Source organism: Sarcophilus harrisii, chromosome 1 (genome assembly GCF_902635505.1).
Source record: "Sarcophilus harrisii chromosome 1, mSarHar1.11, whole genome shotgun sequence".
In the NCBI taxonomy this organism is placed as follows: Eukaryota; Metazoa; Chordata; class Mammalia; order Dasyuromorphia; family Dasyuridae; genus Sarcophilus; species Sarcophilus harrisii.
Genome location: NC_045426.1, coordinates 50,687,996 through 50,710,043, shown reverse-complemented (window position 1 = coordinate 50,710,043; position 22,048 = coordinate 50,687,996). Strand labels below are relative to the sequence as shown.

The 22,048-nt window shown below is 37.5% G+C and overlaps 1 protein-coding gene across 16 annotated transcripts in view; it reads right to left on the bottom strand.

The window, feature by feature from the left end:
• ATP2B2 (ATPase plasma membrane Ca2+ transporting 2) overlaps positions 1-22,048 on the bottom strand; it is a 647,176-nt gene that overhangs the window by 153,143 nt on the left and 471,985 nt on the right. For all 16 annotated transcript variants that reach the window (XM_031955187.1, XM_031955103.1, XM_031955098.1 and 13 more), the window contains one exon: positions 1,389-1,586. In XM_031955187.1, coding sequence (XP_031811047.1) covers positions 1,389-1,586 — 198 coding nt within the window. The remainder of the gene's footprint in view (positions 1-1,388; positions 1,587-22,048) is intronic.

Here is a 22,048-nt window from a genome sequence, read left to right as displayed (position 1 = left end):
CTTGGTTCTTTTCAACAATGAGATGATTCAAAACAATTCCAATTGACTTGTGATGGAAAGAGCCATCTGTATCCAGAGAGAGAACTATGGAGACTAAATGTATCCACATGGTATTTTCACCTTTTTGTTATTATTTACTTGCTTGGTTTTTTCTGTCTCATTTGTTTCCCTTTTCATCTTATTTTTCTTGTGCAGCATGATAAATGTGAAAATGTTTAGAAGAATTATATGTTTAATGTATACTGGATTACTAGATGTCCATGAGAGAAGGGAAATGAGTAGGGAGAGAGAAAAACTGGAACACAAGTTGAAAACTGTCTTTGCAGTTGTTTTGAAAAATAAAAAGCTATTATTACTTTTAAAAAATATATGATGTCCAGTTAAAAGAGACAGAAAAAAGGAGATAAGAGGAGAAGGAAAGAGAGATAGAAAGGAGTTAGCCACAGCCAGCCAACAGAAAGACTCTGAGGAATATAAGATATAGTGAGGAATAAGTGAACCATAGAATGTCATAGCTATAAAAGAAAAAGTGTGTAGTACCCTTCTGTGTGGCGGTACAATAGCCAACAGTTAGTCACCTATATAAATACTGCAGAGTTGACTCCCTTGCAGATGGTTAAGGCAATTAGGATTTTACCAGACTAATTCTCAGTAACTTGGAATTTTTGCACCTGAAAGAGACAGACTGGGGCATGAAGGAGTTCATCTAGGCAGCAGCCACAGAAATGGGGAGAGCATACCATAAGAGAGTGTTCTGGGGCACTCTCCAGATTGTGGCACCCTGACCCAAAACTCCATGCTCTAGTCAAAGCTTCTGAAGGCAAGCAGAGTTGGAGCTGACCACAAGTATAAGACCAATCTAGGCTTTGGAAACAATGTACTAGGGAGCAATAACTGCGTTAGAGGTAGCCAGATGGACCAGTGGATAAAGTTCTGAGCCTGGAATCAGGAAAATCAAGTTCTAATCTGACTCACACATTTACTAGACATATGGCCCTGAGTAAGTCAATTTCCTCAACTGTAATATCATAATAGTCCCTACCTTCAAAGATTTTTTCATGAGAATCAAATGAGATAATATTTGTGAAATGCTTAGCACGGTGCCCAGTATACAACAGGCACTTAATAAATGCTTGTTTCTTTCATTATTATTTGGAAGACTGGACTACTGCTGACTTATTTTATGAATCTGGGGAAATCATTTGTCTCCGAGACTGAGTTTCTTCCTCATTAAAATCATGGATTTGGACTTCATGATCTCTTAAGAACCCCTTTCAGTTCTGAGACTGTGATCTGATGATTCTCAGCAGATAGAGGTGAAGGAAAACCCGATGCTGCTAACAACAACAACAACAACAACAACAACAACAACAACAATTCACCCTTACCTTCATTCCCCTCTCCAGGAGGATGATAAAATGAAAGTCCCAGAGAGATGATGGCTGCAATTTCCAGGATAATAAGAGTCACGTCCTGTAGGGCTTCCCAAACTAGCTGTAAGAATGTTTTTGGCTTCTTTGGAGGTATAAAGTTTTGCCCAAAAATCTGCTTTCTTTTGTCTAAGTCTGGAGCAGTGCCCGGCAATCCTGTGAACAAATAAAAAAAAAGTGAATCTGACTGAAGTAATATGGAAAGATGAAAATTATTTAAGACATTAACTAGTGCCTTGTGATTCCCAGCTCAAAATAAAGGCAAGGGATGACCAAGGATCATCCAATGAGAGGTGAAGTATATGGTGAAGACACTATTGGACTTAGAAATAGGAGACCTGGGTTCTCCTCAGAAATTATATATTAAAGGGGAAGGTAGGTGGTACAGTGAATAAGGTTCTACCCCTGAAGTCAGGAGAATCTGAGTTCAAATCTGGTCTCAGACACTTAGCACTTCCTAGCTGTGGGACCCTGGGCAAGTCACTTGACCCTAATTGCCTCAGCAAAAGAAAGAAAGAATTATATATCTAGAAATGGACTCAGAAGTATTGAGAGTACTCAGAGGTTATAGAGTCCAACCCTCACATTTTACAGATAAATATATGGAGACCAGGGAATTATAAAGTTAATAAATATCAGAAGTGAGATTTGAAACCAGGGCTTGGACCCCAAAGCCAATGTATTTTCCCTTGTGGGTTGCCTTAAGACTGGGTGTCATTAACTTACTAGATAACTTTGGGCAACAGGTAAGGAAACTAGAACACTTTTGAGTCTCATGAAAAAGGAAAATATCTGCCCCTAAAGCAAAAGAACTGGATTTTGCCATAGGCTATTAGGCTTTCTATTTCTCCTGATGAAATTTAATATCATTCAATTTGGCTGAGTTTTCTGATCTTTTAAGACCTGCTATCAAGAATACAGTCTATCCTCAGTTTTTTGTCTTCTACAGGCTTGATAAGCAGGTTATCTCCAGCTTTGTCCAAGTCAGTGTTTATGTAAAGGGTTTCCCTAGAAGTCTTAACACAATATAAAGCTTTAATAGACTTATTTAATAGCCTGGGAAAGAATACCAAGAGTTCAGCCACTCTGCTTTGGAAAGGAGATTTAACCTCATCTACGGATCAACGATAGGCTTATCAATAGGTGAAGTAAGTGGGAGAAAGAGGTTACCAAAAAAACTTTTGCACCTCTTCAAGAGACTCCCCTACCTATTGACCTCTGCCTGAAAACTCACTATCAGGATTGTATTTCTCTAAATGGAATCTCTGACAGTCTCAGTTTTATCTACCAATTATAACTTGATAAATATATTTTTAATCCTCTCATGTGGGCAGGCACTCACTTATGAATATTTTGTTCAGAATACCCTGGGCAAGTTATTTAACCTTACTTTTTTTCAATCTATAACACAAAGATTAATAATAGCATTTACCTCACAGAGTTGTTGTGACATAATCTGTATAAAAATGTATATGTGAAATGTGTCCCAAAATGGGAGCAGCTATCATTATAAATGTTCACTTCATCTTCTAATATCCCTGGAAGGCCGGCAGATTTAGCTGATATTCATAAATGTGGAGTTGGGGCCGGGACTGGCCCAGAGCCACTCAGGTGAGCCAGTAGCCTAGCCAGGCTGAGAAGCCACAGCTCCTTGTTTCAAGTCCGCCATTGTTCCCACTTCCCAGGGCCTCAAGCTAGCCCTCTTTCTGCAAAGAGTATTCCCGCCTACCACTGTTTTCTCAGAAATAACAGCTGAACGGAACAAAAATATTTGTGTGTTCTGCTGGTCCCACCCCCAGACAAGTAACCTGCCAAATGGTTTCCACAACAACAAAACAATCAGAGACTGATTAGATCTGAGCATTCAGACCCCAAATGAGAAACTCAGAGGCCAGGAGGAAGATTTAACAGTAAGCAGAGACCGAGTAAAATGAAATCCGAATTTGAACCTTCTTTACCACTAACCAAAAGGCCTTTCCAAGCAGCAGTAGATGAGGACAGGGGGAAATTGTCCCTCCTATCTCATCAGTACATAAAAGAAGAAAGGGGCTTCAAACAAACCTCCTCTGATCATACACAGGAATATTTCCCTTCACAACATTGTCCTGGAAGTCAATTCCATGAACATTTCCCAAGCTCCTCTAATGCATCAGGCACTGTTCTAAGGATGGAGGATACAAAGAAAGGCAAATATATTGCTGTCTTCAAGGAGCTCACAGTCTAATGGAGGGTGGTAAATTGCAAACAACTTTGTACAAAATAGAGACAGAATAAATTGGAGATAATCTCAGAGGGAAGGTACTGGAATGGGGAAAAGTTTCTTTCAAAGAAGGATTTTAGCTGAGATCTGAAGGAAGTCAAGCTAGGGGGCAGAAATAAGGAGGAGAATTCCAAGCATGGAAGACTGCCAGGGAAAAGGCTTCAGTTAGGAAAATGAAGGGTAGTGTGGGAGGAATAACAAAGAAGTTGGAATTGCTAGATTGTAGAGAGTACTCAGAGAGGAGGGAGATATAAGCAGATTGAAAAGTAAGAAGGGACCAGGCTAAGTTCATGCTAGGAAAAGGGTTGTTATTATTCAGTTATTTCACTTGTGTTCATGATCCCTTTGGGGGGTATTATTTTTGGCAAATTTACTGATGCAGTTTCCATTCCCTTCTCCAGCTTATTTTACAAATAAGGAAATTGAGGCAAATAGGGTAAAGTGATTTTACACAGCTACTAAGTGTCAGACAATATTTTAATTCATCTTCCTATCCACTGCTCTATCCATTGAGCCACCCTAGAAAAAGAGAGAGACATATGAAGAGAGGCAATAATGCCATTACAGATGTGAATGCTGAAAAAAAAAAAAGCAATGAATGTTGACATGGATTTGAGATTCATGATTTCTATACCCCAAACTAATAAGTATTATCTATGAGATCATAAGCAATGTATTCAAACTTTCCAAATCTCAGTTTGCTCATCTTAAAAGCAAGAATAAAGCAAATGGGTGATGTAGTGGATAGAAAGTTAAATTTGGAGGGATCTAAATTCAAATTCTGATTCAGAGACCCACTAGGAAGTTGACCCTGGAGGTCATATGGTTCATTCCTCTCATTTTCTATCTGAGAAAACAGGGAAACCCCCCAAAAAGGCAAAACACTTGATTAAGGTTACCTGGACAGGGTCATAGAATGGATCATTGATTTAGAGTTATAAAGCATGAAAGAGACCATACAAATCTCAGAGTATAGCACACTATTAGCAATTGCCTGATGAGTGGTGATGTGGAGCAATGGGTGGGAGCCAATATCAGAATTAGGAAGCTTCAAGTTAAAGTTCTTCTTCTGAACCATATTGGCTATGTGACCTTGGACAGGCAAGTCACTCAACACTGTCCCAAGCAATTTTCTAAGACTCTAAGCTGTGGGACAGTTGGCAGTAGGCATTCTGAGAGTTCCCTAGAGCAATCTAATCACAAGCATGAAAGAACAGCAATAAAACAACAAAAAATGATGGTTTAGAGAAAAGAATGTCAGCTCTGGTGGTTAGGACAGATTTCATGGAGATGAGGCCCAAAATGTCCTCCAATGGATAGATAGGACTTGTGGGGGAGGAGGGCAGATAATCAAATGAAAGACATACTAAGAGGGGAGAATAGTATGTGCAAAGACACAGAGGCAGAAATTTGCAAAGCCTGTTTGCAAATAGTAAAGAAAACCAGACTAGTTGGTTAGATCTCAGGAAGTAGGCGGCATTAATATAGTATTATTTGAGTATTATTATTAGTATTATTAATATTTGAGTTTTGCAAAACTGATCTACAGGTAAATATAGATGATGTAAGCACAGATATAGGTATAGGTTTTGGTATAGGTGTAGATATAGAAAAAAATACAGATTCAAATAAAAGTAGAGGTAGTAGAGACAGAAAAAAGAGAGAGAGCAGAGATGTAGACATAAAGATAGGTACAGGTAGAGATCAGAGACAGAAGTAGAGGTATGGACATAGTCATAGACATAGACACAGACATAGACTTAGACACAGAAACAGACAGGCATAGACTTAGATATAGACACAGACACAGATACAAACAAAAACAAATACCCAGACATAGACATGGAAACAGACTTAGACATAGAAATAGACATAGGCTTAGACATAGACATAGAAATAGACATAGGCTTAGACATAGACATAGAAATAGACATAGGCTTAGACATAGACATAGAAATAGACATAGGCTTAGACATAGAATAGAAATAGACAAAAACATACCTACACACAGACATAGAAACAGACTTAGGCATGGAAATAGACATAGATACAGACAAAGACATATACCTAGACATGGAAATAAAAACAGACTCAGACATAGACATAGAAACAGACAAAGACACAGGCTTAGACATAAACTTAGATAGACATAGAAACAGACTTAGACATACACATGGGCTTAGACATAGATACAGACAAGAAAAGAGGTATACATAAAACTTAGAGAGAAGTAGAATTATAGACACAGATATAAAGATATGGATAGATGTAAACAATAAATAGAGACATAGATATAAATATCGGAGTTTATATCACATATATGTGTTTGTATTTTATTTATATATATGTATATACATATGTGCATGCTATATATGTATATGTGTATATTTATATATATAAAGGTATAGATGGAAATAGTCATTTTTGATGTCATTAATATTTCCATTTTATAAATGAAAAAACTGATGTTCAGAGGATTTGAATGATTTGTCTTGGATCTCATAAGGAGGTGGAATTCAAACCCAGATATTTCTGATTCTATCCATTATGGCACATAATTGAAAGACATGGTTTGATAAGGAGGGATGAGGCTACATTACAGCAAGAACTGTGTCCTTCTCTCTTATCTCTTTTTAAGCAACAGGAGCATAATGTTAGTTATTTTTATTTTTATTTGCTAGCGAATTCCAAATGAGGTTAGATTTAAAGAGATCTAGTATTCAGGCCTTGAGAAATATTCATCTCCTGAATTCTGTGTGACTAAAACATAAAGCATATGGTATATTACGTTCAATTTTGGTTAACCTTTAAGAGCCCGTAGGCCTCAGCTTCCACCCCACTTTTGTCCTCTCAGCATAACTAGACCTTTCCAGTTGTACTGCTGCTGCACTCTTTTAGGGTGTACTTTGTGTGTTGTATCTCTCAATAAGAGCACTTTGAGAGCAGCAGTGTTTATCTTTTAGCTTTGTATTTCTAGCACTTAGCACAGTGTATTACATAGAGTCAGGGCTTAATAAATGATTCTTCACTCATGCCAGTAAAGACATTAATGAATAAAATTATGTGATGAAAATAAGACCTGAACATTGACCACCAAGGAGACACAAATTTGAAATACTGGATGTGATACTGTCCCCTCTCTTCAGTGTAGACAACATACAACACTTCTCTGGACCTCACCTTCCTCATCTATAAAATGAGGAAAATACTATCTGTAGCCCCTACCTTGCAAAATTTTTGTAAACTTTAAAAGACATATAGAAATATGACCTTCTGGAAAGTAATTACTACAGGAAAGGACCAGAAAGAGAAACTGAAGAGTCCCTTAAGGTTTTCTACTCTCCTTCCCCCAAAGAAATATCAATAGGCATTAGAGAATGCTGTTCTGAGAATGGACCTAAGTATCCAAGTCCAAATTCAGAACTCTAGTAAGCAATATAACATAGCAAATGGTATTAGATGTGTAGCCCTAAAGCTCTGGGTTCACATTTTTCTCAGACACTTATTAGCTAGGTGACTACAGCATCCAGGACTATCTATAGTCATCGTAATCTATATCTTGTCACTGGATCCAGATGACTCTGGCAGAGAAAGTGATGGTGGTGACTCTGAACAGCCCTGCTTTACTTAAATCCAATTCACTTGCAAATCATGACATTGCCTTCCTGATGTCATTGGTCCTCTTAGAGAATGAAGAACAAACAACAAATAACAACAAAATGACCCTAAGCAAATTATTTAACTTCATTCAATCCCACTTTCCTCAACTGCAAAATGGGGATAATAAAAGTACCAACTCATAGAATTGTTTGTAGAGATCAAGAAAATAATAGCTGTTAAAATGTTTTGCAAACAGAAAAGCACTATATAAAGGATCATCATCATCATCATCTCTAGCCTTTCTAGATTCCAAGAGAACTTCAGAAGATAGTCTATCTAAAAAGCAATTTATAGATATTGTCCTTGTCTGAGGGCCAAACATTTCAAGGCAACCCTATCGTGATCACTGGGCTGTACTGCTGATGCTATGAACTCACTACTTAGCTGTGAAATTAACAAGCCTATTTTTGGGAGCATAAACAACAGAGAACAGTGGGAAAAACTAATGGCATTTTGAGATTCAATTTAGATTACAGTGCATCTCACCATTTAGCATATTAAAAATTAATATGCTGTGTCAAATACCTCTAGATAAACTTAGGGAACTAACGGAAAATGGCAAAAATGAAGGTTTGGGATCTGATTATGGAGTGTGACTATTTGGGAAAGAGAATCATTTTTTGGAGGTTTTTTTCCCTTGTATGTGTGTTTTCATTTCTTACAATTTTCTAAATAAAGGGAGTAAAGCGTATTAAATTTGAAATCAAGGAGCCTTGATTCTCATACCAAATCTGGCACTGACTAGCTAGGTAACTTTTGGACAAGTCAAACTTGGATCTGGATGGAGTCTTTCAAAGTCACATGGTTCAAACCCTTACTCAAGCCCAGAATCCTCTATGACATTGGGAAAATCTAATCACAGATTTAAGAACTCTTATCCATGTGCAGAGGATTAGTGATGAATGTGAGCTGCCCACCTGCTAACAGGGGTGATGAATTCAAAAGGCAGAATGAACTAGACATTTTTAGACATGGCTAACGTAAGAATTTCTTTTTCTTGATGATGCCATTTGTTCATGCTACAAATGCTAAGGGGAAAAATGAAGGTTTGAGATTTGATTATGAAATGATTGTTTAAAGGAGGACATATGGAAGGAACTTTGGTTTTTTCCCCTCTGTAAGAGCGGGAGAAAAAGAAAATACATTTTAAATTAAACAACTTAACTTAATAATTTAATTTAAAACCAAATAAAATCCATTCACCTCTCTGAGAGCCCATGATTTAAAGAGGTAGTCATGCAATCAATATTTGAGATGTACTTCCCAGGAAATTTGGGAAAATCAAATAAAATAATGTTTGTAAAGTGGTATACAAACTTTAACATAACATACAAGTTAGTTACCCCATGTATTAAAGTGACAGTCAAAGGATCTCCTGGAGTTAAAAAGAACTGTGACATCTGGAAATACAGAATGAGGTAGCTGAGATTCATTCTTTAAGTTAGTTTTACAAGAAATCTTCTCATCCTGCCTCCTCTTTCCCATATTGAGCAAGGAAACTGATATACAAAGCTGCAAACCACTGCATCAGGTTAGCATGGTACTGCAGACAAAGTCCTAAATATGGTTTAGAGCTAGAAATGATCTTAGAGGTCACCTGGCATAATACCCTTATTGTAGAGATGAGGAAACTGAGACCCAGGAGGAAAAATAAATTATGCAAAGCTAGTTGAAGAGTAGAAGTGGGATTATGACCAAGGTCCTCCATCTCCAGCTAAAGTCTTCATTCGGCCACATCACAAGATAGAGAGACTGGATCCAATCCTCAATTCTCCCAATAGCCCCTGTGTCACACTGGGCAAAGGACTTCCCTTGACCTCAGTTTCCTTATCTATAAAATAAGGTTAGACTAAACTCCCTTCTTCTTTTAAGTCAACAATTCCATGATGTTTTGTCTAAAACTTCTAAAAAAAAAAAAGAGCTTCTACAGAGCCTGGAGTTCCATTAAAGAAGAGAGAAAAGGTATTAAGGCAATATCCTCCCATTAGCTCTTGGTGGGTACATATAGTATTGATTGTATGTTTAAAATGTTTTCTACTATAAAATAACTAAAGGACTTGGGAAATTACAAAGGTCTAGGAATACCTGAGCTGATGACTCATCAAAGCCAGTGCCCTGGGGAGGTCAGTGGAGACTAACCTGAGTCAGGAGAAAATGGATGTGCCATTGTCTTCAGGATGTTCTTCATCTCAGCTCTAAAATGGAGTTAAGCCTGAGGTATTCCTCCAATAAAAACAGGAACTTAGGAGGCAGCCCATGGAGGAATATATGACTTTGAACAGAAAAAGAAGCCTCACTACTTCTGGCACCCAAGGAGTGCTGACAGGACCAGAGAACGCTCTTAATTTGGGAAAAAATGGCAACTAGATGCCAGATGACAGGAGATTAGGAATTAAGATGGCACAATTCACATAGGCAGTTCTAGATTGAACCTGACCCCAATCTTCATTATATCACTTACACTTCTACTTCTGGTTCAAGTTTATAATCAGTTAATAAACATTTATTAAGCACCTACTATATACCAGGCACTATTCTACCTGTTAGGAATACAAAAACGAAAATGAAATAGTCTCTGCTCCTCAAGGAGTCTACATTTTATATTACGTACTGGCAACCCGCTGAAGCAAGGAATGAGCATGCCCACCATGACAGCTACAAGGTAGGAAAGTCTTAAGACCAAACACTATGAGAATTGTAACTACGATGGCCTTTCCAGACTGAATCAATCTCTTCAATATATTCTTCTGCACATGCCTTTTCTCAATATCAAAAGCAAGTTCATTACAAGATACTATATCTACTTTCTCTTTATTTGTGGATTCCTTAAATTTCTTTTTAGTTCTTTAGCTGCCATTTGTTGCAGTTTTTCAGAATAGCCCCTGTTTGGCAGGAGCGTCCTAGGGGAATGAGCTATCTACACCGATCTTGAGATTTTCACAGTGTTTGACATACAGGGTGTCATCTGGTTCTTACTACAAAACTATAAAGTAGGTATTCTTTGTGTTTTTATGATTCTTTGACAGATTAAAAAAGACTCCAAAAAAGTGAGCAGCTTTGCCTAGAGTTACACAGCTGGTAAGTTTCATACCCAAATCTTCTTGATTTAAAATCTGGCATGTACAGTATACCTATACTTCTTTGTGTGGTTTCTCCTTCCCCAGAAATCTTCAAAAAGAGATGGTCACTTCTATGGAGTTATTGTAAAGGAGATTTCTGTTCAGGTACTAATGAGACTATGAGATGCCTAAGGTCCTCTTTCACTCTGAAATTCTGTGCTTCTGAATTCCCTACAGACTATGCAAGGTGTTACTTTTTAGTAGATAGATGATAGATTGATAGATACATACATACATAGATGGATGGATGGATGGATGGATGGATAGATGATAGATAGATAGAATATGCCAGTGGTTCTCAAACTTTTCTTCTCAGTATCCTTGTATACTATTAAAAATTATTGAGCATCTATCCAAAGAGTTTTTGTTTTGCGGGTTATATTTATAGATTAGAAATAAAACTAATTTTGAATTTATAGATTTTCTAAAAGAGTTTTAGAGACTTCCCAAGATGCTCAGGACCACACTTTTAAAAATGCTGGTATATACCAGTCCTACAGATCCCAGCAGCCTTTTTTTTTAATAAAATCAGTAAGGCTGGAATTCCTGAGGTCATACATCCCCCATAGAGTTTTAGCAAGGGGATGGACACAGAGTAGTTAAAACTTACAATCCTATACCCTTAGAAAAGGCATTTGAGACTCCAAAACCCTTCTTTTCATCAGAAAAGAAAATGAATTCTAGAAAAAAGAAATAGTCAATAGGACTGAAATTTGACCTCTAAATCATAATCTTCAGTTTTAGTCCTGCTCCATCTTAGTATAATTCTCATCACATACTAAATGCTATATAAATGCTAGATATTATTATTACTAATTATTATTGTTGTATTACATCACTAAATCACATTAGTTTTCATGTCTTGCTTGTCCATTTATAAAATGGACTTTCTCTTATATTCAATTCAATTTGATTCAACAAGTTTTTATTAATCATTTACCTAATGTGTATGTAATGATGCTATGTCCTTGTGTCCTTGGCATAAGGATAAAAATAAAATATCAACAGAAGGAAAGGAAAATTCAACGAAAGACCTTTTGACAACAAGATGTTTTCATCCTGCCATACCAACAGCACATTTCTACTGACACATTATAGGACTGTGATCATTTTAGTGAATGTGATAAAGACCTGTGAGCTTGAAATTAACACAACAGAAGAATAGGGTCCTAATGAGTAGAAAGAACCACCCTCCTGTATTCTGTATTGATCAGAACATACTAAGGGCATCATATTGTCCTCTGTATTTTTCAGAGAACATCAAAAAACTTTAAAGTATACAGACTAACAATGTCATAGATGACATTAACCATACCATATAGTTGAATTTGAAGTCAAGAAACCTGGTTTCAAGACTCAGTTCCATCTCACATTACTTGTGCAAACTTAAATAAGTCTCAATCTCTCTGGGTCTCTCTCTGTAAAAGAATGCAAGAGTTGAACTAAATGATTTCAAAGGTTTTCCTCCATCAGAGCTATCCCAGATAGGGAATGAGCTCTGTTGGTAGCTTGTGCCCTTTCTTTTTCTTTTTTTCAAGCAAATATACATCACCACATGATGTATGTTTGGGATGTCTCCTTCAACAATGATCATCTGTAATGTGAAAATCTATTGGTGTTTTTTTACATGAAGTGTTACCAAGCTAATCCGCTCTCTATTACCCTCTACTTGTGACAAGGAGTTTTTAGCCCAATTTCAGGACATGACATTTATCCCCGCTGTTGCTAGTTGTAAGACTTCAATGATCAGTCACTTATGTAGCATTTTCAAGTACAACGATTTTCTCACAAGAACTCTGAGTAGAAGAAATTGCCCATTTCACAAAGGGTAGTAAGTAAAGCCTGGACTGTGGTCAAGGTGACATGCCTAGAATCCTACAGCTGGTAAAGTTAGAACAAAGATTTACAAAAAATGGTACAACTGCAAGATCATCTTGCCTAGGAAAGCTCTCATTTTAAAGATGTGGAAAATGGTCAGAGAGCCATGGATTTTATAGCTGAAAGGGACCCAAAAGCCCATGAAGCCGAAGCCAAGGGTATACAGGAGTCATCTCTAGCAAGCTGAAGATGATTGCTAAATTTTCAAGGAGAATATGCAAATGCTACAAATAGGGGCTTTATTTATTGATCTATTACTCATCCAGACTTAAGAAAGTGATGGGGAAATGTTAATAATGTGATCTAAACTGAAAAAAATGTTTGCCTTAAGTTCCTCATCTATAAAATGAGGAAAATAATAGCACTTTCTCCCCAGTGTGTTGGTGTGAAAATAAAATGCACTTACCACAGTGCCTGGCACATAGTAAGAATGATATAAATGTTAGCTATCATCATCATCCCTATTATTAATCTAAGTTCCTCTCTCTCCACACTTTTCACTCTCCTCCCCACCCCCACTCCCAAGCTCATTCAATTTTTTTCTTGTTAATTTAAATCCAGAAAAGTGGTCCTTAAAGGCATTCTCTGTATCCGCTAAATTGCAAGAAAAATTTGGTCCTCGTGGCTCACTCCAATTAGTATCTGCCAAAGTGCTTTTGGAAGCCTGAGGAAGAGTCTCCTTGGGGAGCTCACAGGACCAAACAAACCCTGACCTTTCCAGCCAAGGTCTGTCTCAGCCTTGATAGATCTGGCCCGGGAAGGCTGGATCCCCATTCGATGACCTCATCCTCACAGTCCTTCCCTGGTGCTATTCTCTGCAAGCAGAGGCAGCCCTGGGGAGGCAAAAGGCAAGGTGGTATCATTACAAACAGAATAGATAGGAAACAGAAGGAGGGGGAGCTCCTTTGAACAATCCCTCTTTCTCCCCCAAATGACTTTGGCCAGGAATAGCACCACTCTGGGAAGCGACAGCCCGGTCTCCAAGCCAAATCTGAAGACAGAGGTGGAAGGGATAAAGGCATGATTTTCAGCTGCCCTGGTTGCTGAAAAAAAGCCACTTGCATCCAATAAAAACAAAATGCTAGAGGTCTTATGCTTTAACAAGAGCTGGAGTGTAGATACCTACATGATGAGATTTGGGGAATGGGCACTTGGCAATGAAAAATCACAGAAGTTTGGGATCACTAGGTACGAGCCCTGCCCCAAGTCTGTAACCACCTACTATCTGTGTGACCTTGAGGGTAAGTCACACAAAAGAGTATTGGAATTAGGGAACCAAACTACAAATCCTAGCTCTTCCATTTGGTACTTGTGTGATGCTGAACAAGTCCCTTTCCCCACCATGAACCCGAGTTTCTTCATCTGTAAAAAGGAAACTGGGCTAGATGATCTGTAAATCCTTTTCTAAATCTAATGATCCTATGCAAACAATCATGTCTCAAAGAAGAAATTTAAGCTCAAAATCATTAATGGTGAAAGATGAGCAAATTAAACAACTCTGAATTTTCTATTTCATATCCATTAGATTGAGGGCTCATGATGACAAAAAAAAAGAAAATGGAGAATTGTTGAAAGGCTAGAAGAAGATGATCCCAGAAATACAATGTTGGTAAAGCCATGAATTGGTCCAATCATTCGGGAAATCAAAATAGAATTAGACCCTCCAATTTTCCCACAGAAAAAAAAACCCTAAATGGAACAATTAAGTCTTTGATCTAGGGATACTACTAGGAGGTCTAGACCATACATACAAAGATACAAAAGAAAGAGTACACATGTACAAAAATACTTATACTCTTTTCATTATAATAGCAAAGAACTGAAGGGATGCCCATCAATTCTAAAAATAGCTGAACAAATTATGGTAGATTACTATGTAGATGCATAGAGGAGAACTAGAGGCTCAGGTGCATAGTAGGAAACTTATAGGGGAGTATACGGTTCTATGTAAAGAAGAGCATCGAAACATTGGAGCTGTCCAACAATGTAATAAAATACCTTATGAAATTATAGATTAAAGATACAGTGGCACAGTGGATAGATTGCTGGACTTTAAATCAAAAAGACCTGAGTTTGAATGATACTTGAAATGGCTTCCTAGATATATGATTTAATCTCTCTCAGACTCAGTTTCCTTATCTGTAAAATAAATATAGAGCAACTAGATGATACAATGGATAGAATACCAAGTCTGCAGTCAAGAAGACCAAAGTTTAAATCCAGTCTCTGACACTTGCTTGCCATGTGACCCTGTGCAAGTCACTTAACCCCATTTGCCTCAGCTTCCTTATTTGTAAAATGAACTGGAGAAGAAAATGGCAGACCACTCCAGTATCTTTGCAAAAAGAACCTAAAGAGGGATCACAAAGAGTCAGATTCAACTGAAAAAAAAAATTTTAATAGGCATAATAATAGCACTTACATGATAGCATTGTTGTGAGAATCAACTGAAATAACATATGCAAAGCACTTAACAAAACTGAAAGCATTATATACAAGTGAGCTATTATTATTTAGAGACAGAAGAGACTGTAGAAATAATCTAGTTGTAACCATTCATTTTACAGTGGAGGAAATTGAGGTCTGCTAACGTGAAATGACTTGCTTATAACACACAGCTAGTAAGAAGCAAAGCCAAGAACATAGTGAACTTCCTGTCACTGGAAATGTTCTAGGAAATCCTGGATGACTAGCTATCAGGGATTCTGTCCCTGGGAATCCTTCATATTGGAAGGGGGGAGGTGTTGGGGAGAGAGCTGAACTAGATGATCTCTAAAATCCCCTCAAATCCAGCTTATATGACTGCAAGACTCTTAGAACTGTACTCTGGGGCATCTTGGTAACAAACATGACATAGAGGAGAAAGCCTCTGAGCCAGCAGATCCTGACTTATATTTAGTGCCCATTGTCTGGCTAATTGGGATGTTCCTTTGCTTGAGTAAACTATTTCAAGTAAAAAATAATCATAATAATCAGTTCCCCCAGACTCTCCATCTGCTGCTTTGCTTTAGCATAAAAACAAACCATTCACCCCCAGTGTGCAGAGAGGGCTCCACCTCCTGAGCCCACTTTTTCCCAAAGCACCTTCTGTTGCTAGGGACCAAAAAGAGCTAGCCCCAGAGAGTGACCCATAGCAACCCTGGGTAGCCAGAAAGAACATTTCAAAGCTCTTTTCTCATCCAGTCAACCCTCTCTGGACTACCAATTTTAAAGGAATATAGCTATAAGATAATAAGTTTACTAGAAGGCAGAGGAGCTAGAATTCTGGACTCTAAGACAGTATTTTTTAATCCTGTATTTGAATCTTACCTCAAACACTTATTAGTTTTATGATTCTGGGAAATAATTCCTCTTTTCCTGACTCAGTTTATTAATATGTGATCTGAGAGTAATTACAGTACCTTCCTAATAGGATTGTCATGAAGAGAAAATGAGACAACACATGTCAAGCGTTTTGCAAACCTCAAAATACTATATAAATGTTAGCTATTATTATTTGAAAATATTGTTATTGTCATTACTAATATGTTCATTTACAAGCAATTTTTTTTCCTTAAGCAACCTAGGATATGCTTCAAATGTTTATAGTGAAAAGTATAACTCCATGAGCATTTCATATCCTATCTCACAATTTACATACTCTTTTGATTCTCCCCATCTTCAATGACTACAGCACTATATCTTTTGAAATTACTCCATAATACTTGGCATATGTTTTGTATTTATTTATTATCGTATACATTTTATCCCCCAGTTGAATATAAACTCCTTGAGGATATACATTAGACAAGATGTCTCAAGAGTCTTAGTATGGTACAAGGTTCAAAAGCTTACAGCTGAGGTAAGATTTTGAGGACATCCTATATATATTTGCAGATGTGACCTGAATTTTCCCTTCCTTCCAAATTCTGGTCCAAACCTATTATTCTTCTCTGCTAAGTAAAACCTTCTCTAAGGCAGTTCTCTACTATGTCATTATTGTCTGGATATAACTCAAGGGGATCTCAAGGTCAGTGAGACAATGTCCCACCAAGCTGGAAAGTTTTCTAGAATGGTACATCACACGTGTGCTGTCCAAGATCAGCCTCCCAATGCCCAGAGTAGTTCATCCATCATCCCTAGGAAGCTAGGTTGTGCAACAAATAGAGGCCTAGGTGTAGAGTAAAGAAGACCAGAATTGAAATTTAGCCTCAAACTTTTATCGTGTCTGTGTGAATCTGAACAAGACACTTGACCTCTGTCTGCCTCAGTTTCCTCAGCTGTAAAATGACAATAATAATAGCACTCACCCTACGTGGTTATGGAGATGACTGAGTACGATAATATTTGTAGCTTAACATCTGGTACATTTTGTTCTTGTTCAGTTCTTCAATCGTGTCCAACTCCTTGTGATCCTATGAACCAATGATCCATGGGGTTTTTTGGCAAGGATATTGCAGTAATTTGCCTTTTCCTTTTCCAGTTCATTTTACACATAAGGAAACTGAGCCAAATAGGATTAAGTAACTTGCTCAGGGTCACACAGCTAGGAAATGTCTAAGAGCATTTTTGAATGCTGGTCTTTCTAACTCTAGATTCTGTGCTCCTAATCACCATACTACTTAGCTCTATGGTACACAAGAGATGCTTAATACATGCTTGTTTCCCAAACATCCTCAGAATGTTAGTTATTAGTTGATGAAGTTTTTGGTCAAAGCAACTCATGAAGAAAGCGTACTATGAGGAGTTGCTATCTGCACCTGTGAAGGAAGAAGGTATAACAAAAAAAAATCAAGGCTATTTGAAACATTAAAATTAAATAGCAACACTTATGCATATAATTATCATTTTAAAAATGTCAGCCCTGGCAGGAGAATCCACACCTTTCTTGATGGAATCAATTTAGCAAAAATGTCTCAAGTACCTACAAGGTGCCAAGAATTATGTTAGAGACACAAAGAAAAATAGAATTTTATATTCTCTTTCAGGAAAGCAACATGTACACCGATAATTAATAACAATAATAGTTTATATTTATAGAGCACTTACTATGCTTCAAATACTGTATTAAGCACTTTATAAATACTACCTCATTTGATCTTTACAACAATCCTAGGAAGTATGTGCTATTATTACATCCATTTCACAGATGAGAAAGTTAAGGCAAACAGAGGTGAAGATAAGGAAGTGGAAGACAAGAATAAAAAGTGAAGATAACGAAGTAACATTTCATACAAAGCAAAGTGGAGATCCAGAAAGCACTAAAAATAATAGGAGAATCAGAAAAGATTTAGTACAGGAAATAGCATCCGAGCCCTACTTCAGAACCTGGTGCTGTCCATGGCTACACAGACCCCAGTGAAAGTTGGCTACCTCTACCTTTGTCAGCAGAACCTAAGCTTAGTTCAGCGTTTGTATTATATAATAGGATCATCTGCCCTGGCCACTGTGAAAAAACAAAAACAAAAAAAAAACTATTAAACGGACATGATCACTGAGCTCTCAAAGCCTACAATGTCACACTGGACCAAGAAGAAGAAATGAAGCGGAGACTGGGAGGAGGTATTGCGCAAATAAAGGTATCAAGGGTCACAGCAGGCAGCAGAAGAGGAATTCAGATAGTGGAAAATGAACCAAGAAGCACAGAAAAATCATAGCAAAGTCATAGCTGGAGTAAAACAGGTATAGGAGGTGAAGGAAGAAAAGTGGAAGCTCGATCTAGGAGGATAGGTAAGCTGATAATGGTTCCAGCAATCAATCAGAGCACTGATCCAGAGGCCAAATTTCACTCAGGAGGTACCTGCATAATTCTTCTCAGGTCAGGGATAAACTAGTCCCAGGCTGTGGGCCAACCTGATCCAGTAAGCTAAGGATACGGTCATGCTTGGAGGGATGGGTGCCTAGGAGATGGTGGCCTGAGGTAGATTCTGACACAATCTAATAATAAAACAGGCAGAAATTTTGGAAATACATCAAATAAACAGAGAAAATTAGTTAAATATTTATAGTATATGCAGGCAAAGTGATGGGAACAGTTGGTAGGGAGTCATGCTAGTTGAATTTTAGAGCTAACACCACCTCCCTTACAATCAGATCATTTTTCCTACTGCAAAGTTGTAATAATAATATTGATGGGGAAGAGCTTTGGAATTTGCATGGAGTTTTATACTTTTCAAAGCATTTTCTCTCATTTTATCCATACAACTGTCTGAGGTAAGTAGGACAGGACCACTACCCTCACTTAACAGATAATGAAAAGTAAGACCTCTACAAAAGACTCAGAAATGAGGAACTCAAACTTTAAAGGTGGCCTTTATGGGGATCAGTTCTTCTGATTTTGAGGTGATGGGAACCTGTGAATAAATATCCTTGTTTGGTCCCTTAGTGAGAGATCAATCTCTAGAACACCTATTTTTCCTTTAAGACTTAACTCGAGCACCTTTCTACAAGACACCTTGCTAAGTACCTCAGATGTTAGGGCCTTCCTCCCTCTGTAACCCTTCTACCAAGTCAGTCTGTGTGTGTTGCAATGTATATATGTATGCATATATGTATGTGTATGTGTGTATGTAAATGTTGCTTTTTCTAGGTAGAATGGAAGCTCCTTGAGGGCAAGGTCTGTTTCATTTTTTTCTTTGTATCCACAGTACCTAGACTTAGCAAGAACTTCACAAGTGCTTATTGGTTGACTGGTTGATTGATTGATTGAGGTAAGTTATATCTACTTAGCAAATGATAACAAGCCCATGGGATCATAGATTTAGAACTGAAAGTAACCTAAAAGGTCTTTGAGTCTAAGTACTTTATTTTACAATATAGAAAACTGACGCACACAGAAATAGATGAAGTGACTTGCCTAGGATCACACATCTAGAAAGTGTCAGAGGTTACATTTAAACTCTGGAGTCTTCCTGACTTCAGATCTAGCATTTTATCCCCTACAGAATGTTGTGTCAAAGGGACTACAAGTGCTATGGGTTAAGAATCAGAAGCCTACAAAGACATCAGGAAGCCTCCTAATTAGATGAGAGTAAATCTGAAATTGGGAAAATGTACCAATGAACTCAGTCCTAAAAATGCAGGTAGAAAGATGCCAAATTCACCTTGGCTATGTTCTATTCAACAAGAGAGCATGATTCTCATCAGCAGTTACAGAGATAGGGAATGGGAATGAGATGAGGACAGTGGTCTCACTCTTCAGTCAGGCAAGATCAGAATATCCAGCCTATGCTAATTTTTAAATATTAATTTATTACTTTGACCTGAAATATTATTTTTGAATTTGTAGATATTCCTTCATTTTCTGTTGGGAAATAGGAAGTAGGAATATTGGAAATGGGAAATAGGAATATAGGGAAATAGGAAAACTATTGGGAATCCACAAGCTCCTCTAAACTGCCAAAAGAGCTTGTGATACAAAAAACATTAAGAACTCTTATATTAGAACACCCCCCAACCATTAATCATCCCATTGATCAGAGAAACCCAAAGGAGGCACAGAAGAACTCTTCAGGGAGCAATTCTCCAGTACTCAAGAACTAACAGTCTAGAGCTCATGTGAGTAATCAAGAATCTGGTCAAATGTTTATAGTCTGACTTCCACAGTTTACTAGGTGACATGGTGCCCTATGGGTCATGAGCTAATCAGAAGCAACATCTCAATAAACCCTAAAGCTTCCTACTCAGCTACAATATTGACCTAGTCCTTATTAAGTCATTACAAGTTATTGATTCAAGCCAGACAACTTTCTTGTCTATTCTTTATCCACATCTCAAAGGCCCTTATGAAATTTCAGATGAAAGTAATTAAGTGTGCATCCTCAAGAAACCAAACAACTTCCCCCAAAGGTTTCTGCTATGGGCTTCCTGAAGGGCCAACAATGTTTTAATTAAAAAATGAAAAGCGTTGTTGGATTTTTTCTTCTTTAATTGTGTGACATCAAGAGGCATCTAAAATTAGTCTCTCTGTATTAGCTCTTAATTATTTGCCCTAATGGAAGAAAGGAATAGGGAAGATTATCCCCAAATCCTAAATAAATACTTTAGATCTGGAAATCTATGCTTGATGGTCTAGGAATTCATAATGGTTCAACCCAAACAAGAAAGCTATACTAAGAAGAACCAATTCAGGGTCTTTGGGCCTGAGAAAGGTAGAGCATAAAAGATGGAGAGATGGCCTTGAAGACAGAAGTCTCACCTCTGTCACATAATATCTATATGACTCTGGACAAGTCATTTAATCTCTCAGTGATCTAGATAATTCTAAGACTATAGATTGTAGAAAAATTGTCAACCAGGATTGGGAGAGGGAGTTATCTATCAGTTTTCTATGTTAATGAAAGCACTGGTCCAGTCCCAATCTCTATTTCCCAGTTTCCACAAAAACAAGAAGCTACTAAAAAAAAAACTTACTTTGAAAGCCCAATATAGGATAAAAGTCTAGAAGAAGAATTAAACACTATTGTTTAGGTGGAAATTACATAGAATGGAGGAGATCAATAAGAACAGATGACCATTTTCTTCAAAAAAAAAAAACTTCACAATGGAAATTTAACAATGAACTAGACATTACTGAGCATCCTAACTTTTCCAAATGGTGCTAAGCAGCAGGCCAAGAAGAGCCTTTCACCTTTTTGCTAAATTTATTCATGTCTGACTAGCAATCTGCCTTAAGCTAGAACTTTTAATATACAGGTTCTGGTGATTGGTGAGAGAATCTCAAATCTGTTTGCCTTCTACTTCTTGCTGGGCAGGGGAAGTAAACAGAAGTTGTGACAATATGAAGAAAGGTGATTCAAAAGAAGTGACTCAATGACAATGTTATCAAAGTATGGAAAACCAAATTTTCCCCGCATCATACTTCACATGATAATAAAACATCTGGAAAATTGTAGCTTTTAGATATGCTTAAGTAACACCTTTATTTCAAATTAAATACTACAAAAAAGCTAGCAATAGAGTCAGATGAGATGAGCTCAGACTGAAGTGAGGAACCATCATACTAACATAGATGACCTAGTAATAGCCATGACTTTAAAGCCAGGTCATATGCCATGGCTACCTAGTACATTAGTTGAGCATCACAAAATGGCAGCATCTTGAGGAAGGTACAACATACAAACTCTCAAGCCTGATATTTAAAATCAGGCTAGAACATTAGGATGAAACTAAAAAAAAATGAATAGGGATGGGTGCAAAGTAATACATCTAAATTTTTAAAAAGTCATTTGAATTTACAAATTCATCATAGGGATTTTGGCTGCCCTGGGGAATGCCATATAGTGGATAAATACCAGTGAGTTACCACGAGGCATTCTGGAAAGTCCCTTGTTGCAGTTGCTGCCTAGCTTACTCTGTTCCCTTCTTAGGAAGGGAAGAAACAAAGAAAAAAAGATAAGAGGTGGGACAAGGGAAGGAGAGGTTGAGGGACTGCAAGATTTTGGTAATAAGTCTGAAGGTCCAATTGCCCAAGAGTTCTTCTTTGGTACCAGTTTAAATGTTCTATGTCAAAAAATGGCTCTGCCATGAACCACTGATCTGGGAGCTTTAAGGGACCACCAGTTCAATAGAAGCCAACAGTAGATATAGCAGCCCAAAAAGTGAATGTAATCTAAGCAGAAAAGGGCACAACCCATAATAGTATAAGTCCACCAAGGTGATCATCCCACTGTCCTCTGCACTAGTCAGATGACTATGATGTTCAATTCTAGATGTTACGTTTT